The sequence below is a fragment of the Paramisgurnus dabryanus genome, chromosome 6 (assembly GCF_030506205.2).
Source record: "Paramisgurnus dabryanus chromosome 6, PD_genome_1.1, whole genome shotgun sequence".
Lineage (NCBI taxonomy): Eukaryota > Metazoa > Chordata > Actinopteri > Cypriniformes > Cobitidae > Paramisgurnus > Paramisgurnus dabryanus.
The window spans coordinates 26,959,101-26,985,814 of NC_133342.1; the positions used below are offsets into that span (position 1 = coordinate 26,959,101).

The following is a 26,714-nucleotide window of genomic DNA, read 5'->3' on the forward strand; positions in this document are numbered from 1 at the left end:
CAAAAGGTAATGGGTTTGATCCCTTGGAACACACATGCTGATAAAATGCATACATTACCTTAAAATGCACTGTACTGTAGATCACTTTGGATAAAACCATCTGCCAAAAAGCATAAATGTAAATGTAATGCATGCACTGCTTGCAACAAATCGCTTTCCATAATTGGGAAAGAATAAAGTAGGCCCGCATTGCCTGTTCCAAGCACAGCAGCTCCAAGATGCATGCTGATAAATTACAGAATAAAGCACAATAACAACAATAATACACAATGCTAAAGGTGACCGAATAAACAAGTAACGGATGAATTTAATGCTGATCATGCAACTAGCGCATGTGTGTTTGCATAATTTTACCAACTTTTATTACATCATTTTGATTCATCACCATTTTATGAAACATATTTTTGGATCACAGAATCTTTTGGCCTGAAGATGTAAGTTAAATCAGTTTTGTCTTTCCAAATTATACATACTGACCTTGTAAATGAGGTTAGCTCACCTGAAACCTGGAATGTTGTTTTATATTTAAGCCCTTAATGGTCTTGTACAGACACACGGAGACAACAGATGAGACTACTGTCTATGTACATATTTGCCGAGAGCGCTGGATGTCAGTATGATTGAGCTAACATGGGCATTGTTTGAAATGTCACCATCTGCCTCACAACTGCTGATCCCCAATCAATTTAAAATGAATCCCAGTTCCACTCTTCACCAAATCCAGTAGCAATAGTGCTCCGATTTTCATTATAGATTGGCCTAATGACTTGATGATCTGGGGCAGGAGCTGAAAATTTTCCGATATCGATTGTGACATTTGGCCTGTAATGTTAAGGTCACGCCAATAGCTCGTACAACTGTGCATGCGGTAAGCCTCAAAAAAGCAAATAGTACAGTTACAGTATCCATTGGCAATACATGGCAACACATCGGAAAATAAAGTATTTTAAGTTTGAGCATTCTCAGAAATTAAGGTTTGAAGGAAAACACTGTTTTCCAATATTTTAGGATGTTTTTACCTCAACTTAGATGAATTAATACAGACCTATCGTTTTTCAATGCGTACACCTAATCTTTGTACAGCGCGTCGTGAATGTGTTAGCATTTAGCCTAGCCCCAATTATTCCTTAGGATCCAAACAGGGATGAATTTAAAAGCCACCAAACATGCCATGTTTTCCGTATTTAAAGAATGTTACATGAGCAGTTACACAAGTAAGTATGGTGGCACAAAATAAAACGTGGCGTTTTTGGTTAAAGCGGATAAAAAAATTAGAATTATATTGTATGGCGTAAGAGCACTTAGTTTGCAGCACTTTGACCTCAGCGTGCAGTAATATTGACGGAGGATTGAGCCGGAGGGGAAGTAGGAAGGAGTGATGATAAATAGGGAGATAAGGAAAACATGGAAGTGTTTAGTGACTTCTAAATTCATCCCCTGATCCTAAGTAATTAATGGGGCTAGGCTAAATGCTAACACATTCACAATGCGCTCTATAAAGATTAAGTGCATGCATTGAAAAAAGATACGTATGTATTAATTTGTGGAGGTAAGAACACATTGAAAAACGGTGGTGTTTTCCTTTAAAATATTCCTTTCTGTCGCTATAATACAATGTTTGGTAATTGGTACATTACCGTACATTAAAGGAATAGTCTACTCTTTTGCCATATTAAACTATGTTATTACCTCAACCTAGACGAATTAATACATACCTTTCTTTTTTCAATGTGTGCATTGTACAGCGCGTTGTGAATGTGTTAGCATTTAGCCTAGCCCCATTCATTCCTATGGTACCAAAAAAAAGTTTTATTTTGTGGCACCATACTTATAACTCCTCATGTAACAGTCTTTAAATAGGGAAAACACGGAAGTGTTTGGTGGCTTCTCTGTTTGGTACCATAGGAATGGGGCTAGGCTAAATGCTAACACTTTCACAACGCGCTTTACAGTGCACGCATTGAAAAAAGATAGATATGTATTAATTCGTCTAAGTTGAGGTAATAACATAGTTTAATATGACAAAAGGGTAGACTATTCCTTTAAGGACCTATTGTGTCCCTTTAAAGGTACAGTTAAATGTTTTGTACCCCTACTATTTAATTATTAAAAGCACACAATAGGTCCCTTAGGGTATAATATAGTACCCCAAAAGGTACAACATTTCAATGTGTACAAAAATGAACCTTTAAGGGTACCACCCCAGTGACAAAAAAGGTAGAATTTTAAACCTTGTTTTCTGACAGTGAGCTTATAATAGCTTACCCTACAGTCACATTAGCTACAAAAGTGAACGACACCGAGCGACACGCACTCGCTTGATGGGCGTTTCTTGGCTAGTTTCTAAAAGCGGTATCAAAAGTCACTTTAGAGGTATTGTTAAGTTACAAGAACGGTGTTTTTGGATTTAAAAGTATTTATTTCTCGATAAAAGTAACAAAATATATGAGATAAAATGCCAAACTTATCAGATATATACATAAATACGCATTTTCCGCCATCTTGAATTATTTTCTCAGACTCGACCACAGACCTAGTCGCTTTGTCGCATCGCTCATCATTTGCATAAAATAGCCTGCTTTTCTATTTTGGCCCCGCCTTGCTCGCGCAGTGGCGAGCTCATCGCTTGTCGCTGGCAAACGGCCACTTCCATTGAAAATGAATGGTATCCTGTCGCTCTGTCTCTGTCGCTTGTAGCTAATGTGACTGGGGGGTTACATAGTAGTAAGCAGCAGAACAGTAAGTCAAAAAATAAATACAAATTGGTTGTGACATTAAAAGCGCAAGGCAATCCATTTTAAAGTGATTTTGGAGGTGACTAAAAGAAATCGAGGTTCAGCTGTTTTCTAAAAATGAGAACATTTATTTTGATGAAAGTTTGAAACCAATTTGTACGTCATCAAATGAACCGCAACCTGCTCACATTTACAGTTGTACACGCTGGAAACACACAAAAACATTAACACCGAATGTACAGATTTCAAGAATATTTAGTCATCGTTGTTGTATATAAATATTTGGTACAAAATATCACAAGATATAAAGCAAAGTAGTACATGGACATAATCTACTCTCCCAAGCCACTGGTACAAAGCACTTTTCATAAAACCATGTTTTTACAGCATGAATAACCATTGAGTGTGTGTGTTTTTAAACAGCATATTAATGACAGACAATGGAAATCAGAATTCTGCTTCTAAACACAAATATTTACCAGGTCAACCACTGTGCACGCATAAGAAACAGACTCCCCGTCACCCCCTCCTTTCCATAGAGGTGAATGCAATCTCAGACACTCATTTTGTGGTTTGAAGAGAGGGTGCAATCATGGAAAATGATTTACTATAAGATTCGACTCATACCTCAATACAACACTGCTGTGGTTATCATTCAGCCGAGGAATAAATCAACTGAGCTTTTATGACTTTTATTTGACATTTACAACGTTTCTGATGGTCTCTATTAAAAGAACGTTGTCAGAAGGAAAGGTGAGAATTAGACTTGGAAACTGTTGATTAATTTACAGGTTTTTTTCTACTGAAGGTTCATGGAGTAAATTAGTTATACTATGTATAGACGTACACGTTTAATTTCGCTTTTGGTACGTTTGACTGTATTGCATTTGATCTCTCTGTTCTGCTGGATGCAATGCCAAAACAATTCACAGTTTCCAAAATGCTTATGCAACATTTAATTGTATGGAATGTTCATTTCATGCATACCATTAAGGGGCTGTGTGAATATCCGTCTCTCATGAGAAGGTAATACTAAATCGTACTGAGACCAACCGAACGTGTGCCAGAAATCAAGCAAAACACATTTAGGTCCAATGACATAGCAGATAATTGTAAGCTTCTGGCATTTTTTCATGCGGATGATGAAAATCGGTGCCAACCATGAAACGCATTCTGACCCATTTTCTAGATGGTCTGCATGGGTTTCAAACAATCTGTCTTCGTTCTGACTACAGGACAACGCATTCTTCCTTGAGTGCGTAAGTAGATTAGTAAAAATATGCAAATGTATAATAATAAGGGTTTCGTTCCAGTTATCCTGTGATCTTTTTTGATTCTGAGCTTCACATTGAGGTCTGACGATGAATTCACAGGCTGAAGTTTGGCCTTGGTTTTAATATTTTCTTAAAGGCTTAAGTTTCTATCATGGCTGCGGAAAAGTTCACATTTCGAGTGCTTTGCTGGCCCACATTCTGATGAACTTTTTCCTTTTTCTCCGTATCTGATAAGCAATCCTGCCACAGATTGTAGGCTTTTCAAAAGTACGATCAGTGATGGTTACAGATGTGAAAAGCACTGAGTGCAGACATCTAGGATTATGCCGAAAGATGTCACTGCAGAAGATCGCACGTTCTTGCGGGAAAGCTCAAGTCTGTGTACAGTATGTATACGTCCCCTGCACTACGTGTGAAGTATGCTTCTGCTTTGCAGAGAAAATGCACAGCCAATTACGACAAAGAAGTTGACTGCCTGATTGTAAAATGAAGAGAAGGATAAAAGGGCACTTTGTAAAAGAAATTAGGTTGCCTTATTCTGCAACTCCATTTAGAAACAGCTCGCCAAATAAGTCTCGCTCCACAGTCTGCCAGATGTCCGTTAGGAGTCCCAGTCGCTGTCCTCCCCGCCGTACATATCTGCTAGCTTCCTGAAGCGTGGTCCCCACTCGCTGAGGTAATTGTAGTCCTGCACCCCTTCCGAAGACACGGACCCCAGTGAGCTCAGCGACTCTGCCACCGAACCGTTACCCTCGTACGCGTAGGTGGCCAGGGAGTCGTAAGGCGGAGCGGTGGGGTTGCCGTCGTTTTCCTGAACACGCTGGTTGATAAATTCCCGTACGTCTGCGTTGTCTCGGGAGGGGGCGGCGTTCCTGCGGAGCGGAGGTGGTGGGTAGAGCGACTCGGTTGGGAGGATGTCCCGTCTCAGTTTGTTGTCCTCCATCACCTCCGGATGACGAAGCGCTCCGATGTCGAAAGCCTGCGTGTCTTCCTCTCCGCCGCCTTCGTCGTTGTAGCTGACAACGTTGTCTCTCACGTCCTCCTTGGAGATGATCAGCGGCTCCTTCTTCTTCTGACGCTTCAGGGCAGCAAACAGCACCACAATCACTACAGAATGAGAAAAACATCAACTTAATTAATTATGAAGTAACCAATCTTAGGCTATGTTTACTCAACGGCAAAGTAGTGTAGAGTGCTTATGAAAAATGTAATGAACACACAACACTGCTGTCAAAAAGATCTGCGTTTACATGGACATGGTGATGTTACTTGGTAAAGAAACTCTACACGCATGTGCAAATACACATTCTTTTACAGAGCGATTATAAAGCATTAAGCAGTTTTGTTTGGACAGACGATGAGATTGGTTTATTACTACAAGTGACCCTGGAGTATAATGCAGAAAAATTGTGGAAACTTTGTTGGAGAAGCGTTAATAAAGTGGTATCTTGAGCAGGACAAACACTGTCCTGTGGGCCACCACTGTAGTGTTGGTTATATTTCCGCTTACCTATTGAATAAATTTACACATGCGCCTTATGTCACTGTTATCACAGATTTGTGTTTATGTAGTTTACACAGAAATGACAAGGGGTTGTTATTACTTCTTTCCTCGCCATTGACAAGTTATCAATATTTTTGAAGAAATCTACCATATTTGAGAGTTGATAAAAAGAGAACAAAACTTTTTTTTCCCTTTTTTGTTTATTTGTTTGTTTGAAAGCAGATAATCAGTTTGATCATTTGATATATGGCATGTTTATACATTCATTAGACATGACACCATAATCATGCCATGAACATGAAGATTTTATGCACGTTTATGTCATTAAGTGTTATTCATTCAACTATGTAAGTTTAATGCAAAGATGACATTGTTTGTTATGTCTTTGTTATGACAACTTGACATTAACCAATACATCATAACTTGTCGTGACAGTTTGACATTACCAAGACAACATAACTGACCACTTTTTACCAGTGATACAAATTGAATATAGTCATATAGTTTTATAACAGCATCATGAATTATTTTCTTGACCTCAACTACAGTGGTACAAATATCATTTGTCATTAAAATGTCATTAAGCGTTAATACTCTGTCAAATAGTTTTATAATAACATCATGAAGTTTCCTCTATGTGTTTAAGAAATAAAATCAATCATCTGATAATAATAATAATAAATACATTTGATAAAATTATATTTTATTGCATTTGGAGACCTATTCAAATTAAATGAAAACAGTATCATAATGGGTTAAGCCCTGCAGTGTTGGGTCCACTTCACTTGAAAAAAGTTATTACATTAAATTAAATTGATTAAATGTTTTGTAAAGGTATTTAAAACTATTTGACAGAGTATCAACATTTATTGACATTTAAATGACAGTTTAATGTGATGTTTATAAAGCTAGGTAGTTTATTTAGTTTGATAATTATTCTGCTATGTCATGTTTATGACAGGTTATGATGTATTGATCATGTTGTCAAGTTGTCATAACAAAGACAATTCAAACAATGTCATCTTTGCATTAAAAATGACATAATTAAACAAATGACACTTAATGACTGTTGTCATAAAATCTCCTTCATGTTCATGACACGTGTCATGTCATGATTACGAAGGTGTCATGTCAGTCTTATAAACACCCCTTCAAGAAAAGTGTTACAGAAAATTTTCTGTAAGGCATTTTGTGAAACTGTGAAAAAATGCTGGCAGGCCATGCATAATAACTTTCCTGTTTACGGTTGAAAATGTTGTTTTGTAAGCGGCCCCTTACATTTTGTCTTCTTCAAAGTTGACACTGTTGGCATACAATACTTTAACTCTAAAAGGTGGTTTCCCAGACAGGGTTTAGATTAATCCACACAATACATTTAAGTAGTTTTTATAAACAAATTGACAAAAAAACAATACAAGTGGGCATCTTGAGACAAAACAATAGCCCTGAAATATGTTAAGATATGTCAGTACAAGATGTTTTTAAATGAAAGCAACTTAATCATGCATTTTAGTCTGGTACTAGGATAAGCCCTGTCCGAGAAACCACCCCTACGTCTTATAAATACTGAATGCTGTACTTAATATGTTGTATTTGTATTGTATTGAAGTGGTTTCTATCTACATTTCAACACTTGTTTACAATATCTTCTTTCACTGTCCAGTCCATCTCCCTCATTAAAAAAGATAACGTACCCATTTCAATGATCCTAGGAATGCTTTCAGTCAAACAGTGTGTCCAAACTTGTGATAGGTAGTGTGTGTGCGAATGCTAAAGAAATAAGTATTGGGGGTTGCTTTTATCATTGATCTTTGACTGCAGTGGAGTGCCATACATGATGCATGCTTTAACACTGCAGCTACATGCAACTCACAGGTGAGATCAGCCAGAGATAGATAGATAGATAGATAGATAGATAGATAGATAGATAGATAGATAGATAGATAGATAGATAGATAGATAGATAGATAGATAGATAGATATCAAGTTTAATGATAGTTTTGTTGAATTAAATCATCAAGGCTTTATTAATTCCTACCCTTGTTATTCAATTTCCAGATTAAATAACTAACAACTTAACTTTATCAGTTCAGCAAACTGAGCATGTCAGATAGAGTTTTTTTCCCTTTTTTTTCTTAATTGAAAATCATTTGGCATGCAGATCATGTGCGCACACTTCAGACCGCTGGAATTGCAATTAATCAAATGGTAGCGCAGACAAAGGCGCTAACTGACAGGAAGACAGGTGGGGAAATGAAAGCTCTCGCTAACAAAGGCTTTGAAAGATGAACGGTCAGACTCACAGTCAGACAGACAGATGGAGGCAGCGGTGATCAGATAGATGGATGTGGAGAGGACTGATCTGATTGCTAAACTCAGAAGAGATGGGAGTTGGTAACTTACACAGCAGTATGAGGACGCAGAGCAGGATGGCCACCAACGCCCCTGTGCTGAGTCCCGCCGAGCTGGTCAAAGCCTCTGCGTTACACATTTCCATATTGCCGTCTCGATCGCACGAGCACACCCGAATCGTGAGCGTGCCGGTGCTGCTCTGTATGGGGAGCTCCCCGTCTGAAATCACGACGCTCACTAGATGGGCGCTTTTGTGCATTCTGCCAAATCCGGTCCGTCGTGTGAAGATCCCAGCTGTGTTATCTGTGAACAAGTGAGTTCTCAGTTTACAATTCATCATTCAATGAAACTGCGTGTAATTTCTTTTGCTGTGTAAATTGGAAAGACATCATGGAAGTTGACATTACAGCCATAAACATTCGCTATTTTTTAGAAGAAGGGGACATTAAACAAGACTTGTTTAAGATGTAAAATTAATATTTGGTGTCTCCAGGGTACGTATGTGAAGTTTAAGCTCAAAATACCCCATAGATAATTTATTATAGCATGTAAAAAATGCCACCTTGTAGGTGTGAGCAAAAATGTGCCGTTTTGGGTGTCCTATTAAATGCAAATGAGCTGAACTCTGCACTATATGGCAGTGTCGTGGATGGATAGTGCAGATTAAGGGGCTGTAGTATCCCCTTCTGACATCACAGGGGGAGCCAAATTTCAACTACCTATTTTTTCACATGCTTGCAGAGAATGGTTTACAAAAATAAGTTACTGGGTTGATCTTTTTCACATTTTCTAGGGTAATAGAAACGGGGACCCAATTATAGGTCGGGTCCTGATCAGTAAGCTCTCTGTGTCTTGTCGTGGTTGTCGAGTGTTTGTCACAAGATGGCACCAAACAGTAATCTTTATTGATCTTTATTGGCGCGGAGCGATTTTACTCGTACAAGTAGTACCGGCTATGCGTTATTACTTTGGAGCGGTTATTATTTGAAAAGAACGAACCTGCAAATGTCTCAACTGACCAATCAGAATCAAGCATTCCAGAGAGCCGTGTAATAAGACTCAATAATATATCCGCTCCATTTTCCAGAAAACTAAATTGTATATCTAAGGTAGAGCATTGCGTTGGCAGCACAAATTGTCATGGGTTCGATACCAGGACGCACACATACTAATACAATGTATACCTGCAAATACACTGCAAGTTGGATAAAAGCATCTGGCAAATGCATGAATGTAAATGTAAATCTTGTAGGGTGATTCCCATGAAAGACACATTCACTTAAAAAAACATATAGCTTGAATGTGAATGCAAGCCACCTTGGATAAAAGCGCCTGTGTCTGCATAGATGTAAATGTATACAGTGGTTAAAATGTGCTTACTGTATTTACTTGAAGTAAGGATTTGGACTGCAGTTGCATATAGATTACTTAAAGCTAGACATAACACTCAGACTGTGTTTTCGCAGGATCTATAAGGGGCAAGCAAAGGTGAGCGAACTTGCTTTTAGGCAGACCGACTCGGTCTGACCTGAAGTTACAACAACCGCTGAGCAATCTGATCTGGAATTTAAACAGTTAGAGAAGAGTCCATGTGTCCTAAAGATCTGATTGGTCTGTGTTGTCAAGAGGAGAGGCAGTTAGCTAGTTGCAAGGCCATGCAATGTGAAAGGGCACTCACCTCCATTATCTCGCACTGAGAAGTTTGCTCGCACAGAGCTCTCCGGCGCTAAGTTGAAAAAGAACCGATGTCCACCCGCCGGGTCGTCTGGATCCACCGCGCTTATTGTTTGGATTTTCTGTGACAGAAAGGACAATCAATTTTATTAACAGAGCACGTTACTTTCAACATTTAGGCCATTTCTTATGACAGCTGCTTAAAATGACATGACACCTTTAACTCTATATTTCTATACTGTTAGGCTCACTTTCATGTCATTGTGTATAAATGAAGTTTGGTACAATCTTTTATATGCACATGTCTTTAAAGGGGACATTTTGCAATAAATCTTTAGTGTCCCCAGAGTATGTATGTGAAGCTTAAGCTCAAAATACCATATAGATAATTTATTGTAGCATGCTAAAATTGCCAATTTGTAGGTGTGAGCAAAAATGTGCCATTTGGGTGTGTCCTTTAAAATGCAAATGAGCTGATTAAATGACAGTGGTGTGGTTGGATAGTGCAGTTTACAGGGCAGTATTATTCCCTTCTGACATCACAAGGGGAGCTTAATTTCAATGATCTATTTTTTCACATGCTTGCGAAGAATGGTTTACCAAAACTTAGTTACTGGGTTGTCCGTTTCCACGTTTTCTAGGTTGATAAAATCACTGGGGACCCAATTATAGGCAGATTTTCATGATATGCCCCCTTTAAAATACAATGCATGTATATTCGTTTTTTAAACCGAGCTCAAGCGGTACTGCAGAACAAGAGCAATGTCATTCACAAAGTCACCTTTCAGACCTTACAAGTGTACAAACACTAAGCATGTTTACTCTGATGAATAATGTTAGCTTAGTGATCAAGGCGCACGGTTATCTCTATCTGTCCACAGGGGAAATTTTTGGTTAAACACATCTCTCAAGGGCACACTGGCAATATGCTATGATAAAAACGTAATCATCCATTGTGTGCATCATGTTTGGGCCAGATTTCTTCTGTTGCTGGCTGGCTTCAATTTCATATGAGCTTTACAGCAGTCTGTGAGAATATGGTAAACAGAACCATCATTTATCACAGTCTTATCTCGGATTGATGTCTCCTAAATTAAATACATAGCGCTGTCAATTTAATTTAATTTAGTTAACATGGAGGAAGATATTTTGAGTAATGTTTGTAACCAAACCGATCATGAACCACATTCACTTCCATAGTAGGAACAAATAATACTATAGAAAGTGAATGGGGCTCATGAATGGTTTGGTTAGCAGTACTCAATATATCTTCGGTCGTGTTTATCAAAACACATTTATACAGGTTTGTAACAACATAAGCGAAAATGATAACAGAATTTTCATTTTTGGGTAAACTATCCCTTTAAAGAGGACATACCATTAAAATGGGGCCTTTTCGATGTTTAAGCGCTGTAATTGGGTCCCCAGTGCTTTTATCAACTTAGAAAATGTGAAAAATATCAACCCAGTAACTTATTTTTGGTAAACCATTCTCTGCAAGCATGTGAAAAAATTGGTCATTGAAATTTGGCTCCCCTGGTGATGTCAGAAGGGGATAATACCACCCCTTAATCTGCACTATCCAACAACGGCATTGCCATTTAGTACAGAAATCAGCTCATTTGCATGTTAAAGGACACCCAAAACGGGCACATTTTTGCTCACATCTACAAAGTGGCAATTTGAACATGTTATAATAAATTATCTATATGATATTTTCACATATGTACTCTGGGGACACCAAAGATTGAATTGACATCTTAAAAAAGTCTTGTAAAATGTCCCCTTTAACATACATTATTTTGAATAACTAATGTGGACTAATGTGACTAATTTGATAAATACATTTCCTTATCATGTAATAAATTCAATTGTTTGACCTTGTAATAAATAATTGTTTAATATCAACACCCAAATTAAAACATATATATGCTCTATCAGTCTTTTGTTATATAACTCTGTGTTTATTTTAATTTAATTCTAGCATATTAAATATTATAAAATACATTTAATTGAACGGCTTTCCCATAGCTTGCCTAATAGAGCTTTCCGCTAGCAGCGCAAACCGCAAACTAAGGTTGTGGGTTCGATTCCCAATGCGCATAGTAAAAAATGTATACCTTCAATGCTCTGTAAATCACATTAGATGCAAGCGTCTGCCAAATGCAAAAATGTAATTGATTGATAAAACCCACGGTTTTCTATCTCTAACCAACGACACCCACCGGTTTTAACACATCTGCCAGTCGCTAAGGTGGGCGGGTCAGTTAGGTGGGTGATGACGGACAAGCAGACATACACGCAGAGTCACTGAATGGAGGAGAGGTGGACAGTTATTATGAAGTGCCTGTGATATGTGACAGCGCCTGTCATCCACCATGACACATAATCTCATCAAGCCTGACAGAAAAAGGCTCTGCGGTTTAATCCATGAAGGAGAAATACTCATCACTGATCTCTATCTCGCTCTGGATGTGCAAGTCTGTAGAGGTCACACGCTGTTTAACAGACGCCCCTGCTTTAAATCGACACATCCATCCAGCGGCCAAACAGGAGGGTGGACTTATTCCCTCCCCTTATCTCACATCGAAATTGACAGTGTGGCAGATAAAATTGGTAACGTATACTAAAACCACTCTTTACCTGACCGACTTTGGCGTTTTCACAGACGAAGGTCTCGTAGAAGGACGCAAGCTTGGGGGGGTTATCGTTGACGTCCAGTATGCGAATGTACACTGGTACCCGGCTGCTGTGCTGAGGGTTATCTACAGTACGTCAGAAAACAAAATCGTGTGAAAGATTATGTGATTATGTTATTTAGGGCAATGTGAATTTCTAATTATTAACTATATTTACTTAAAATACACTGTCATGGTAAATGAGAATGGTTAAATCGCACTGAAGAAATTTAATGCTGAATGACTTGAGCTTAGCCCCATTTGGAGTTGACCTGTACTGTATATGTGCAATAACTGGAGATGTGTTTTGTGATACTTACTGAACTCAGATGCAATCACAGAAATGTTGTGCCAAGAAAATTCCTCTCTGTCTAGTGGCTTTTTCAGGAATATAGATCCATTCCCAGCAAAGATGCCAAAAATCCAGTCCACATCGGTGTGTCGATCAATGGTATACCTGCAATTCACAGGTTTCAGTCAATAATTCGTGTGTAATTCCGAGAGCTTTGCTGTGTTTACAAATGCATTAACACAGGCTGTGTTTGAAGAGAGACTGGAGGGAACAGAACGGCTTTATTTGATTAAATTTAGAAGGAATAGTGTCTAATTAATGGCATCAAGTAATTGTTTTGTTTTTTTAATCCAACTTTTAATCAGTAATCTGAAATTGATTTTCTGTCTTAAACTTCTAAACACGCCCAAGGCCATGCACATATTTCGAAGCGTTACAAATCATTGTTACTTTCTTTACAAATCACTTTTTTAATTTGTTACTGTTCATACAATTTAAGGGATCGTGACATCAATTTTCCCTTGAATTATGGACATAGGTCTTGGTATCAATAATACATCCTGCAAAAGTCATATTTTAATCGCTCTCCTTATCAGTAACAAATTCTTTATGTAATCGTTCTACGGAAATAAACGAATGAAAAAGATTGCTCGATTATTACTGTGCCACCATCACCAGCTTTGTTGTTTTAGAAGTTTCAATGTCCATCCATATATTTACTTTTAGGGATGCACCGATACCACTTTTTTGGAATACGAGTACGAGTACTTGCATTTCAGTACTTGCCGATACCGAGTACTTAAAGGCGCTCTAAGCGAATAATGTGCGACGTCACTTCCTGTTGATGTTTGAACTGTTTTCAAACAGACAGAGCGTAGCTAACTCCTCCCCCTCCCCCTCCCTTCCGTGCTTTCATGAACGCGCCCAACCCCCAACCCCCACCCCCAAATCCTTCTTGTCGTTTATTGGCTGGAATACTTTGTTTTGTTTTGTGATGCTAGGTTTGGCCATTTGTTGATATTGCCGTTTGTGAAGCCTGGGCTGTCTACAGAGATCGCGTTTTTTTACAGTTTGATCAGCGGACAGGCAGCAAGCAGATAGTGAGGAGATGTTTCCGGTATGTAACAAAAAATGTTTTATGGTCTAAAACGCTTCAATTCGCTTAGAGCACCTTTAATAAAAAAACATGATTTAAATTTACAGGTAACAGCTTTAGTCATATAATTTAACAAAAAAACAAAGGACTAGTTTTCCAGTTTTTTGTAAACTCTGCCTCTTTGGACAACACAAGAGGCATTAACCCCTTACATGCCGCTCAAACATAGACATTTCTCAGATCAGGTATCTCAGGTATCGGGGGACTTTTAACGAGTATGAGTACTTTAGAAAATGTGGTATCGAGGCCGATTCCCCGATACCAGTATCGGTGCATCCCTATTTACTTTTCACTCTTTTTTTAAAAATACAGAAAATATGTACACAAAATTTAAAACAAAATAAATTTCAGAACTAAATGTCTTCTTCAGGCATCAGTCAGTTTTTTACCTGACTGATTTTTCACGTGAGCACGCGAAACTAAACGTTAAAAAAAATTCTGCACATAAAGGTTTTGCGTGAGCACATGAAAGTTTCACGTAAGTACCTGAAAGTTTCACGTGAGCACATGAAACTAAACTTTATTTATTTTTTGCTCCATGTCCCTTTAGGGGCTCTGTAGTATTTAGTATGACCTCTCTTGGTACGAAACACATCTTGAGCTTTTTTTAGGAGACTGAAGTCATTCGATTAGAATTAGAAATTAGGATTTCATTTCATTTAGGTTTAAGAGATCCTGCAGCTGCCTGCTATTGCTCAAAGGAAGGGGAGTTTATCCTAAATACTTTACACTTCGGCTTATACTTTTATACTGTTTTTAATACTAAATACACATTTCCAGTATTTTCTGGTTGTATTCTATTAAAAGAGACTAATAAAATAATGATATATGATCACTTATATAGAGTGTTGGGGAAAGTTACTTTTAAAAGTAATGCATTACAATATTAAGTTACTCTCCAAAAAGTAACTAATTGCATTACTTAGTTACTTTTCATGAAAAGTAATACATACATTACTTTTAAGTTACTTTTGCGTTACTTTTTCTTACTTGGCTGAGGCTTGATCTTGTTTTTTTATGACTGAAAAGTTCTGCATTCAGAAATTGCATATTTCCATCTCCGTTTCTGACTGGCGTCATGTACCACAATGGCATTATTTATATAGAAAATTATTGCTTACATTCTGCTGAAGATATTAAGTCATATAAATTTGGAATGTCGTGAGGATAAGTAAATTATGCGAAAACGTTCATATTTGGTAAATCAAGTCATGAACTATATCCGAACCACTCCATAAACATCTACGGCCAGATTTAGTTCATTACCCCAGAATAAATTAAAAAGACACAATCTCACCCCTTAACACAAGTGATCCTTAAAACAAAACAGATGCTTGAATCGGTCGTGATGAACACCAAAGCAATAACTGCATGAGATCCCATTGCCCAGAGCTTACACATGCCCAGTTCCCATTTGTTCTCATTTCACCAGAAGCTCACAATATTGCTCTTTCAAATGCAATAAATCAGTGGGATTGTTCAATTTCCTAATTAGCCTCCTGATGTTGAGAGCGACAGTGCAGGCCGCGCTGCTGATGTCCCTGATAATTACCAGCCCTGAAGTCCTGTTCTCTGCTGCGGAGGGCTTTTTAATTGCGCTCCCCTTCTATGTTCTTATTTACTGCGGTCTCCGGAGGGAAAAACATCTATTTATTGCCCTCCTGAGCCTCACAACATCAGCTTTATCATTAGGGTGCTTTGGACAGTGATAATATCCTCATTTATTCCCATAACTGTAGTTTATTAGAATTATCTGATATAAAGTCTGCGACTGAAGGACCTTTTGAATTAAATGTGAATTAAATAAGCATGCTCCGAGGAATGGGACCGTCTCAGCTCGTACCGCCACAGCTACAAACAGATTCATCAAGGTTTTGCGGGCATCAAAAGGTCATGAAACTCAGAAGTTACTGTCGAGCTTGAATAATCCGATTTGGTGTGAACTTGTAAATACAGGCCCCCGACTGAAGGAAAAATAAATGATCTATAAATATGTAAAGCAAGGTCCTTACTTGACCGGGCTGCGCTGTATGTCTGGATCCACGGCACTGACAGACCCTATGACGGTGCCCACAGGTGTGTCCTCCTTGACCTTCAAAGTGTAACTAGATTTTTCGAATTGAGGAGGCTCATCCACATCTTCAACACTGACCCTGACTGTAGCCATGTCTTTTGCATCTTGACTCAGAAAACGGGGGTCTGGATGTGTGTTTTCCACCTGGATCTGAAGCATGTACGATTTCTTTTTCTCATAGTCAATAGGCTGAAATACAAACAGAATAACAATCAACAATCAACTTTGAGATGAATTAACTAAACATTTTATTTACATGAAAACCATTTTTACCTTCTTTAGTGTAAGTATGCCCTCTTGGGTCTTCATGTCAGTGATGATATCAAACACGTCCAGGCCATCTCCACCAATGACCGTGTAGTCCATCTCCGCATTTCTGCCAATGTCGGCATCCTCAGCCTGGATTCTGCCAACTGGCTTTCCTAATTCAGTAAGCTCCGGAACGCTGAACTGATATATACCTACAAAACACAATTATAACTTTATATAAGCTCGAGATCCCACACGTTTAAAGCACTAATCCCTAAAATCCATTTAAATCTTAACATCAGTGCACCATAAGATCACTTAAATGTTGCTTAATTAAAAAACAAAAAATGAAAAGACTAAGTCACATCTCTGATATATTATCTATGATATGAACATACAATATCATTTTTAAACTCTGATTAGCATGACTGCAACTTTAAAAAAATTGTTTTTTACATTCAGGCTGAAAGAAAAGATTAAATTAAAACACAAAGAGTAACTGAGCTCAGCCCACTTGGTCTATTTAATCAGGATTAACATACAGACCTCATGCACTTGGTACAGTAAGAGAACAAAAGCTTTACCCCCTAAGTATTTTCATTGCACAATGATCAACATTAAAAGATTTTTATCATCAGTTTTTTGAGGTTTGAAGAAACATCTGACTTGATATTTTATATAACTAAATTGATCACTGCTATAAGTATGAACAGAGAATGATGCAATGCTCAATTTGGCGACAGAAGTCCTGCCTTATAGTCTTTCCCCATTTATGTACTATAGATAGGACTTTACTCTTGCATGACTGAAATAACTGCATGGAGGCGTTGCAAACATGGCCACCTAGTGTGTTGAAGTACTGTAATTAAACAAGAATTAAATGCATGCTTACTTCGTGTGAAACGAGGGGGGCTATCATTGACATCGGTTAAGCTAATGTTGACTGTGGTGGTGCCTGTTAAGCCCCCTTTCTGGCCGGCCATGTCCTTGGCTTCGATCACCACCTGGTAGTGTTCCCTCTGCTCTCTGTCCATGTCAGACATCCCCAAAGCTGTCCGGATTATGCCTGAGGAGAAACAGTTTTTTTCAAGTATTTTTCATTAACATCCAGCCTGGTTCTGCTGCGTACATAAGCTGATAGATGGGCGACACTGTAGCAGGGTGCTTTTGGTGTTTGAATAGTTGAATAATTGGGTGCATGCAATCAGACTGATATTTTGCCGCAGAGATTAGTACAGTCAGCAGCTGGTGATGGAGAGATCGCTGCAGGTTATGAAGAAACAAGACCTTGGATGATAAGACCAGTGTTTTACAACCTAAACCGGTTTGATCTCAAGCACTTACAGAGTGGCACTGCAGGACCTCACAGGAGAAAGCAGTCTTTTTCACAGCAAGCAATATCAAGTGTTACCATACACAATTTGCAATGTAAAAAGTAAACATTTCATTTTAACCATTAGGGTTAACATCAAAACATTTTCTTTTTGTGGCAACAAATTGTTCCAAATAGTTTGTTTTGGTGTCTTCAGAACTTTCTTTTCTTCAGAAATTACTTTTATTTTAAGATGATGGCACCTTGGCCTAAGCAATATCCATTTTACATTCAGTTCTTGCTTCAGCCTTTTATGCTTTTGCAAACACTTTCAGCCATCTTTTTATTCTAGCGGGCATAAAGTTGGCTCTTAATACAATATGAATATGCCCGATGCCTCAGTTGCCTCAAAACTCCAATAGATAAATCCTGTAATTTACGTTGTAAATGATCCTGGCTCTTCTATTTCTTTGAATGGCACAAATGCTCACAGATTAACCCTGGGCCTTTTTTAGGTCTTAGGATTTTATATGCACTGGTGTGACATGTACATCATCGTTGGTATCCCATCTGGGCTAAAGCATATCAGTGTTAAGCTGGATACTAATCTGCCAAGGGAGCTTTTGTGTTTCTATTTCTCTTTTGTTTAAACAAAGACCTCTGTGGGAAATGTTCCAGGACACACATTAGTGATGATTAAACTCGCTGGGCGAATTTGCTCGGCTAAAATGCTTGAACGGTGGAGCTGCAGAGCAACCTTTTCCCAATATGAAATTATATCAAAATACACACATGCACACTCTCTCTATATTCATATCTCTAAAACTACTTATATTATGATATAGCTGATCAATGCGGACTGACCTGTATTTGGCTCTACTGAGAAGTATGGGTGACCCTGGCTGATGCTGTAGGTCAACTTTGCGCTGTAGCCAAACATTTCATCATCTGCATCCTGGGCGGTTACTTGAGTGACATACGTGCCTGAAAAAAATTGTTAATTAGAAATAAATATATATATATATATATATATATATATATATATATATATATATATATATATGTATATATATTAGTGTTTTAAACAAAGCATTGTACAATAATTCATTTGGACCAGTGGTGTAGTGGTGCCTGGAGAAGAGTGTATACCCCCACACATTTTTTTTTTTAAAGCGGCCCTGTGATATAAAAAGGCAAGACTATAGTTTTGCATTATTAGTTTACTCCAAAATGGGCTAGTATTGTCAATACTTCTTGACTTCTCAGTGTAAGAATCATTATGAAAATCAAATTTTGAAGTGTCACCTACTAAAGAAGTGGGTATACCACAGAATATTTTTGCTATTTTGTGTCATTGTCCTACCCAGTCTCACAAGATGATGTACCTATAGTCACGGAATTTTTTTATAATTTTTTGTGATACTGTCACAAATTTCCGCAGTTTCTCGTGATCGTATCACGAATTTCTGTTTATTGTGTCATTGTCACCTATTGGTTACCCAACTGCTTTTTCCTATTTTCAAACCATTTTCGCTTTGTTTCAGGGTTAGATTTGGTGTTTGCATTAAGATGTCATTTTAAGTATTGGTTTATACATTTTTTTCTGATTTATTTTTTATATTTTCTACATTTTAAAACATTGTCACCTGGACTTGGGTTTAGGTAAGGATGTAATTTTATGTGAATCTAACCCTAAACCGAAGCGAACATGACAATGACACATAAACAGAAATTGTTGAAACGATCACGAAAAAACGCGGAAATTCTTGACAGTATCATGAAAGGAATCAAAAAATGACGTGACTATAGGTACGTAATTTCGTGTGACTGGGCTGCATTGTCACGGATCTCCGCATTTTTCTGTATCCGTACCACAAACTTTCTTTTCCTCACGTATTGGTTACTCAATTGTTTTTCCTATTTTCTTACAATTTTCACGTGGGTTTGTGGTTAGAACGACTTTCTGTTACATAAAATGACATCCTTACGTCGGGCGACAATTGTTTAAAAATTCGGAAAAAAGTAGTATAAACCAATAGTTAAACTGACATCCTAACCCAAACCCCAAATCTAACACCATGCAAAAATGGTTTAAAAATAGGAAAAACAATAGAGTAACCATTACGTGAAACTGACATGGAAAAGAAAATCTGTGGTACGGACACGGAAAAATGCGAAGATCCGTGACAATGACATTGATAAATGAGCTAAATATTCCGTAAGGAACTTTGTGAGATCATGTTGGATTTGTACAACTTTTATAATACGTTTATGGGCCCCCAATCACTATTATCGTATGAAAAATAGTGGCAATTTTTCACGTTAAATGATCCTCAAAGGTCAACAATAGCAAATATTTATTAAGTTAAAACATTACTCTGTCAAAACTTACCAATGTGTGACCTCTCAGGTACGGATGCGGTATAAACCTCCTTGTCAAACTTTGGCTCATTGTCATTGATGTCGTGTAGTTTTACAATAAACTCTGTCTCTGGCTCCAGAGGGATGCCGTTCTTCTTGTTGACAGCCTGAGCTTGGAGAGTGTAGTAAGGTTTCTCCTCTCTATCCAGGCGCCTGGTCGCATGCAGATCTCCTGAGCTGGCATCTATCACAAAGATCGACCCCGCACCTTCACCCCTTAAAATGTACGCCACCGTACCGTCTCCTTTATCCATATCTGAGTGAAGCTGTTAAGAGGAAGCAAGTCAAGCATTTCATCAGCACCTCCGCTCATTCAACCGTTGATAAGGCTTATGAATATGTATTACATTTGATATTCTGGCTGAATTCAATATCTGTTGATTTTGAGGGAACGAAACAATAAGGAAATGCTGCTTGGGGAAACTTTCAATAGACAGGTACTCCATGGTAAATCTGTGAAAATTGAATTTTGATAGCATTTCAGATGAAAGTACAACAATTTGAATGTGCAATCAAGGTGAATGCAAGCTTATTTCCAACATTATCACTGGCGCACTGTTTCTCTCCGTGCAACTACTTTAGTCACATATTCATGATGAAATCAAACTTCTTTGGGCCTTTGAAATACACCAAACAGTTAGGAATTTATTATATTCACCTTTATAAAAAAAAAGGATGGGATTGATTGATAGCAACTCCACCTTTTGAAAGTCTGGCTTGATTAACTTTTACAATGACATCTGATTGAGGATTGAATTGAGTTATTTGATCCAGCTTTCTGCTTGAATGAGTAGCTTTGTTACAGTAAAATAGGATGGTAAAACACAAAGACCATTCAAACACAATGCCTCTTTTGCTCTTCATGACTTTGCCTTGATGGAAATTTTAGAAAAGGCTGATTCCTCATTCGCCGGTGCATGATCCAGACATAAACCATTCATAACAACGAGAGCTTTATCAATTCTGCGCGTACAACATCCCTCATGAATAAAACACAGGATGGTGACCCTCTGCAAAGCCTTATTATGAAATAGACAGTTAAAACTCTAAATGAGGCGCATTAAACGCATTTTAAATGAAAGATAAAAGCACACCTTTGACTGTGGCTTTGTTAATACGATTAAAGCCGTTTCATTGTTGGGAAACCATAAACACTTTGCAGTTACCAATACGTTACTATATTATATTTTATTTGAAATCAAAATGCATTGAAATGATTGTACCATGCTTAAAGTTGGTCTTTTTAACCCCACACCCATTGTAAAATTACTATTGCACGGCATCTTATTTTAAAAAGTCAATGGTTCACAAAATTTTTAAGCTAAGTACCATCTCTGATCACGAGAACATTCATGTACCACGTAGTTATCCTATTGTTCCTACAAGATTTTTAGTAATCCAGGAAAATGAGAGCAAGTGTACAAACTGTGTGCGACATAAAGTCATAATTTGATATATCCATGTAATTACAAACATTTATAATTAACTACAATATCTTGCCATTACTGCTGTCTTGGAGAGAATACACTTTGAATATTAGTGTTGACACTGACTCCTTTATTGCTGATATTATAATGTAGGCTATGCATTAGTCACTCTTAGACATGCAAAGCCTTATTAAAAACTGTAAACAGATCAGAAATTACCAATTAAACATGCAAACATTTTTACATTAAATGTATCACACCATCTGTGGCCCTTAGTTTGAACCTCTGCTTTAATCAGCAGTGCTGAATTTGTATATTTATTCTGATCTTTGATCCTCTGCAACCTTCTGAGCTTTAACTGTTCTCTGATGGACCAGGGAGGTCAGATTTCATTCTGCTTCTTATCTTAAATCCAGCAGGCTCTACGCTGGAGATTCCTACATCCGCCATACCTTTACTTTTGATCATTCTCCGTTTATTAACTTCTGAGAAAGAATCAGAGGTGATGAAATCAAATCTCTCTTTGCAATCGACTCCAACAACATTGCACCAACAGCTTTGCTTGGACCTACATCTGCCTACAGTACGTATGTTGGAATAGAAATATGATCCCCCTACCTTGCCAATGTATTGATACTCCGATCCTGTGTATTCCTCCTGGAGAAAAAACTGTCTCCACATCCAGCCTCTTTTCGAACGTCTGAGCGTCTCCGTGTTTCTGTGTTTCCCCGCTTCAATCTCTTTGGTTTTTCTTCGGACCGGTCCTCTCGAAAGGGCAATTGCATCCACGCTCAGGCGCATGCACGCCCACAGAAGAACCACAATCCAAGTCCTCATCTTTCCTGCTCTTAGGATGTCTCACAACTGATAATGATCCTATCTGCTGAAGTTACAAAGTTTTGCAGTGCACCCTCATAGTCCTTCCCACAGCCGGCAAGCCACACAGTACCTGTTAAAGAAAAGAAATTGAGAAACAATCACTTATTGGGTGAAGATTCAAAGTGTCATCCCACTGTACTGCTGCTGGATATCTTTTCCTTCCTAATTAAAGGCAACCTGAGCTTTTGTACTATCCGCCAACCATCCCCTTATTAAAGATATCACAGAAACACACTGTAAAATAGCAATTCTGCAAAACTACGGCAAGTCCTGTGGTTGAGACTCTGATATCTATATAATTGGCGCTCCACATTTGTCAAGAATAAAATGAGCAGCCATTTAAAGCGCTGCAGAGCAGCACTAACCTGATGAAAGGCAGAAAAGCTTTTTTTGTGCATCAAGCCATTAACCTCGGCCTCCTAAAATACAGCAAAGCAGGCCAATGGCTGCGAGCTCTCGCAAATCTGTTATCAATTAATCAATACGCATGCTCTAAATGCTCTGCTTTAAAGATCTAAACACTTGCAGCGCTATTGAGTTCAGCCGCCCTGAAAATACAACGCAGCCTTGAGTATTACGGCGACGTGTGCTGGCTTTTATCAGAATGCATGGTCACAATAGCCTGATGGCTCTCGGCTGACCTGCTGGAACGCCAGTCTAAAAGACAAAAGCATCCTGCAACCACATAATAATCAGCAATCAACACGTTTCCTGTTTCCACTCGGCAGCTTTGTCTGCTGCCGAACGCCCGCCCTTGCTCCCTCTTACACTTTATCAAGCAGATTGCAAATGTGATTGCACAAAGTGGAGAAGGGGAGATGCAGGCCTTTTCGCGAATTGCATTGAAGTACCTCTGGTTTTCGATTTACAATATTGCTTGCAATATTGGCGCACTCCTCAGCATCCATGCAAAATGCATTGGGTCAACATCGCCCCTTCATCCGGGAATAGCCACCGATTCAGATGGAAATGCGCAATTGTGATGCCGAATTGACTTTCATACTTCCGTGTATGACCGAAATGGTACTGCTATTCCCCTAATAGCCTTTTCCATTAGCTCCATTATGTTCTGCTTTATGAATTGACCTAATTGAATTAGGTAACAATAGATACCGGAGGGGAATTGATTTGCTGTCAAACTCAATGAGCTAGAAATGACCACGGGAGCTCTATGCATGTATATGAGTGCAGGTTTGGATCTATCTGTGTATTTCGGTACAAACGGGGGACGCAAAGAGGATGACATGGACTCTCTCATGTCCAACAAACCTAGTTTATAGATGCTGGTCTTTAATAAATTTCAGCCGTCCCAAACTCCTGGGCAAAGAGCAGGCTCTTGAAACGCATTAGTCAAACTCAGGCAGCCATTTTGCTCAGCTCTGTGACCTGGCAAATCCCCTGACACAGTCCTGCCGGGGGAACTCAGCTGGATCTAAAGCGGTTTTGTTACACGGTGTGTCAGAGTGAACAGACACAGTTTTCACCACAAAATGTCTGCTCGCTCATTTACAAGTCCATCCTGCTGCGAGAGAGATGGATAGTGAAGGATGTAAATTCCCCTGCTGTCCTTAAATACAAGCACAAGCCTTACAGAGCTCAATGGGATGCTACGGTTTCACACAGCACTTTATTTAACAGGCTCACTGTTGTGGCGTATTGATACATGCTATGCCACACTGCGGTCACTTTAAGACCCGTTTAGTGATATATAGTAACTTCCAGAAGACTACAGTCTGAAAAATAAAGGTATACTTAAAAGGTACCTCACAGTGATGCCAAAGAAGAACCATCTTTGGTTCCACAAAAAAAAACACTTACTTTAGTCAAAGGTTATTGGAAGAATTATTTCTTTCATACCTTTAAAGGGGACATTTCACAAGACTTTTTTAAGATGTGAAATAAATCTTTGCTGTCCTCAAAGTACACATGTGAAGTTTTAGCTCAAAATACCATATAGATAATTTATTATAGCATGTTAAAATTGTCACTTTGTAGGTGTGAGCAAAAATGTGCCGTTTGGGGTGTGTCCTTTAACATGCAAATGAGCTGATCTCTGCACTAAATGCCAGTGGAGTCAGGGCTCCAGACTAACTTTTTTCACTAGGAGCACAGTGGCCCCCAACTGAAAATTTTAGGGGCGCAACCAGAAAATTTAGGGGCACTCACTGTAAATCAACATGCTAACCAAATATTCACATTTCTACTAATTTCCACTGTATTACTAATAAATACTTTAATGATAGATGCAGAAAGTAGTGTGCTGTTTCAAATTGAGTGATTTACTGGTCGCACATGTGCGACTGGATGTAAAATTCAGTGGCACACTTTCAAATTTTGGTGGCAAAATGCCACCTTTTGGTGGCAGTCTGGAGCCCTGGGCGTGGTTAAATCGTGCAGATTAAGGGCCGGTATTATCCCCTTCTGACATCACCAAGGGAGCCAAATTTCAATGACCTATTTTTTACATGCTTGCGGAGAATGGTTTACCAAAACTAGGTTACTGGGTTGATCTTTATCACATTTTCTAGGAAAAAGTCAAATTTTAATGGTATGTCCCCTTTAAATCAGGGGTCTCAAACTGGCTTGGGGCCATTTTTGAGATTGACATCTCGTCTGAGGGCCGCAGAGCTATTTTTACATAAAAACACAATATCTCTGTAAATATACAGTTTTTCTATTATTTAACATATAATAATACTTAAAAAATACAAACAGTGCTCTCTGCATTTTTATACAATATTTTATCAGTATAAACCTTTTCTTAACCTTATCTTAAATAAATGTATATTAAAAATACAAATTTAAATCCTGAATAAATTTATTAACTATTATAATTTTTTTGCAACCCGTTAGTGTACCCGGTAGTGTTTCTGTTTTGATTTATTTAGTCCGATCACGCATTTCGTTATCCTTGGCGTCACAAAGAGCGCGGCTCATGGTTGCATAGCAACGGAAGACGTGAACAAAAAACAAATAAGAATTTAGATATGAATTTAGTCTTCTAGTGCTTCGGATTGATTCACAAATATAAAAAATTAGTTTTTAAAAGTTAGTATACAAAATAATAACGTGACGTTATCGGAACCAAAAGGTTGAAGCCAACTGCAGGAGAGGTGCAGCACACGGACAGTTTAGAGAGCGCACATGCACCTATACACCTACTACAGGGGCCTTACATGAGCAGTAGAAAAAAAATACATCTAGTCCCGTTTGACTAATTCTAAACTGCAAGAAAAACAAAATGCATTTTGGGATGGTCTTCCTCAGGGAGAAAATGCGCCTTTAATTCACCGTACCGCATCTGACTTGTCAATAAATGAGTGCAAATAGCTTCACAAAACCTGTTATTGACTGTTTAAAAATATGCAAATAGTTGCGCTGGGTGCACTGCATTAGATAAATACAGTAATTCTACTGCTCCTTAAATAACGGTGTATAACGATGATGATCAGACGATGTGACAGTTCATGGAAATGACTGCCGGTTAACATGTAGAATTAACCAGTCATGTTTAATTACTATTTTTTGCTTATTTTAATGTCTGACAACAGAACCAGAACTTACATGTCAATTAGAATGGCTTTATATAGCACGTAATTGCATTAAATAAATACATACAGTATATGACAGTTTAAAGAAAATGGCAACACTAGTAGTCTAGCATGAATGTGATGTAATGATGGAATAAATATGCTAATTAGCACATCAAGAATCAATTCTGAATCAGGGGGACCCTAAGAGTCGATTCTGAAACGATTCATGAGGGTCCAACAATTCCCACAACTACAAATATTACAATACAAAAAATATTCATCATTAAATATATAACAACTAGGGATGCACCGAAATGAAAATTCTTGGCCGAAACCGAAAACCGAAAATGAGGAAACCAAGGCCGAAAAACCGAAACCGAAACACCGAAATAAATTATTATGCCAATTATTAGTACAAATCCATTTATGGCTATCACTGTGTACTAACTTTACTAGGGGTGTATGATAGATCACAAAACTCACGGTTCAGATCACATTACAGTTTTTGAGGCACGGATCGGATTATTTTTCAGATCAGAAAAAAGGGGGTGGGGAAAATCTAATAACAAATAAAGAAATTACAAACATTTATAAAAAAGAACAAAGCTGCACATTAATAAGGGCTAACATTAGCATTAGGTACAGAAATCGAATTAAATGAGTCATAACACTGTCTTTATTGTATAAATTAAATATATTATTATTTTTAGAGCTATTTGTCTCTTTGTTAGACTTAAGTAGGTTAATTGAGGTTACTGTCTCTTCTAATAAGCAGATACTGGTTTATGACTGTAATCTATGCATACACTTAAGACATAAACAAATGTTTTTATTAGAAAAATAATACTTTGGAGATAATTTTGTTTATATGTGCCCTGTCAATAACAGAAAGATTTTACGTTCGCTTGTTTGCGTCTCACTCGTGTGTGCACTATTGAGGGCACTTACCCCGGATTTCCACCGACTGCGGAGCGGCTGCACTCCGCCGTCCGCCAATACCCACCAGATCCGTATTTGTTGCAGAGCGGCTGCGTTCTGAAGTGACGAGGACCCATGAGGTCTCGCAAATTCACGTGATGATCGCGCGATACCTACTTCTGTCTCTGCCCATTATGCCATTGAATTATGACGTTTTTACAAACCAGCCTAGATCA

The 26,714-nt window shown here is 38.2% G+C and overlaps 1 protein-coding gene across 2 annotated transcripts in view; it reads right to left on the reverse strand.

Annotated features, from left to right (window-relative positions):
* Positions 1 to 2,840: 2,840 nt before the first annotated feature.
* The window catches only part of cdh6 (cadherin 6), a 60,287-nt gene continuing 36,413 nt past the window's right edge, over positions 2,841 to 26,714 (reverse strand). For both annotated transcript variants that reach the window (XM_065276409.2, XM_065276408.1), the window contains exons 2-12: positions 21,767 to 22,097; positions 19,693 to 19,987; positions 18,165 to 18,284; positions 16,881 to 17,054; positions 16,013 to 16,200; positions 15,678 to 15,928; positions 12,538 to 12,674; positions 12,183 to 12,304; positions 9,544 to 9,661; positions 7,917 to 8,168; positions 2,841 to 5,116 (exon numbers count right to left, since the gene is read on the reverse strand). In XM_065276409.2, coding sequence (XP_065132481.1) covers positions 4,611 to 5,116; positions 7,917 to 8,168; positions 9,544 to 9,661; positions 12,183 to 12,304; positions 12,538 to 12,674; positions 15,678 to 15,928; positions 16,013 to 16,200; positions 16,881 to 17,054; positions 18,165 to 18,284; positions 19,693 to 19,987; positions 21,767 to 21,985 — 2,382 coding nt within the window. In that variant the 5' untranslated portion in view covers positions 21,986 to 22,097 and the 3' untranslated portion in view covers positions 2,841 to 4,610. The remainder of the gene's footprint in view (positions 5,117 to 7,916; positions 8,169 to 9,543; positions 9,662 to 12,182; positions 12,305 to 12,537; positions 12,675 to 15,677; positions 15,929 to 16,012; positions 16,201 to 16,880; positions 17,055 to 18,164; positions 18,285 to 19,692; positions 19,988 to 21,766; positions 22,098 to 26,714) is intronic.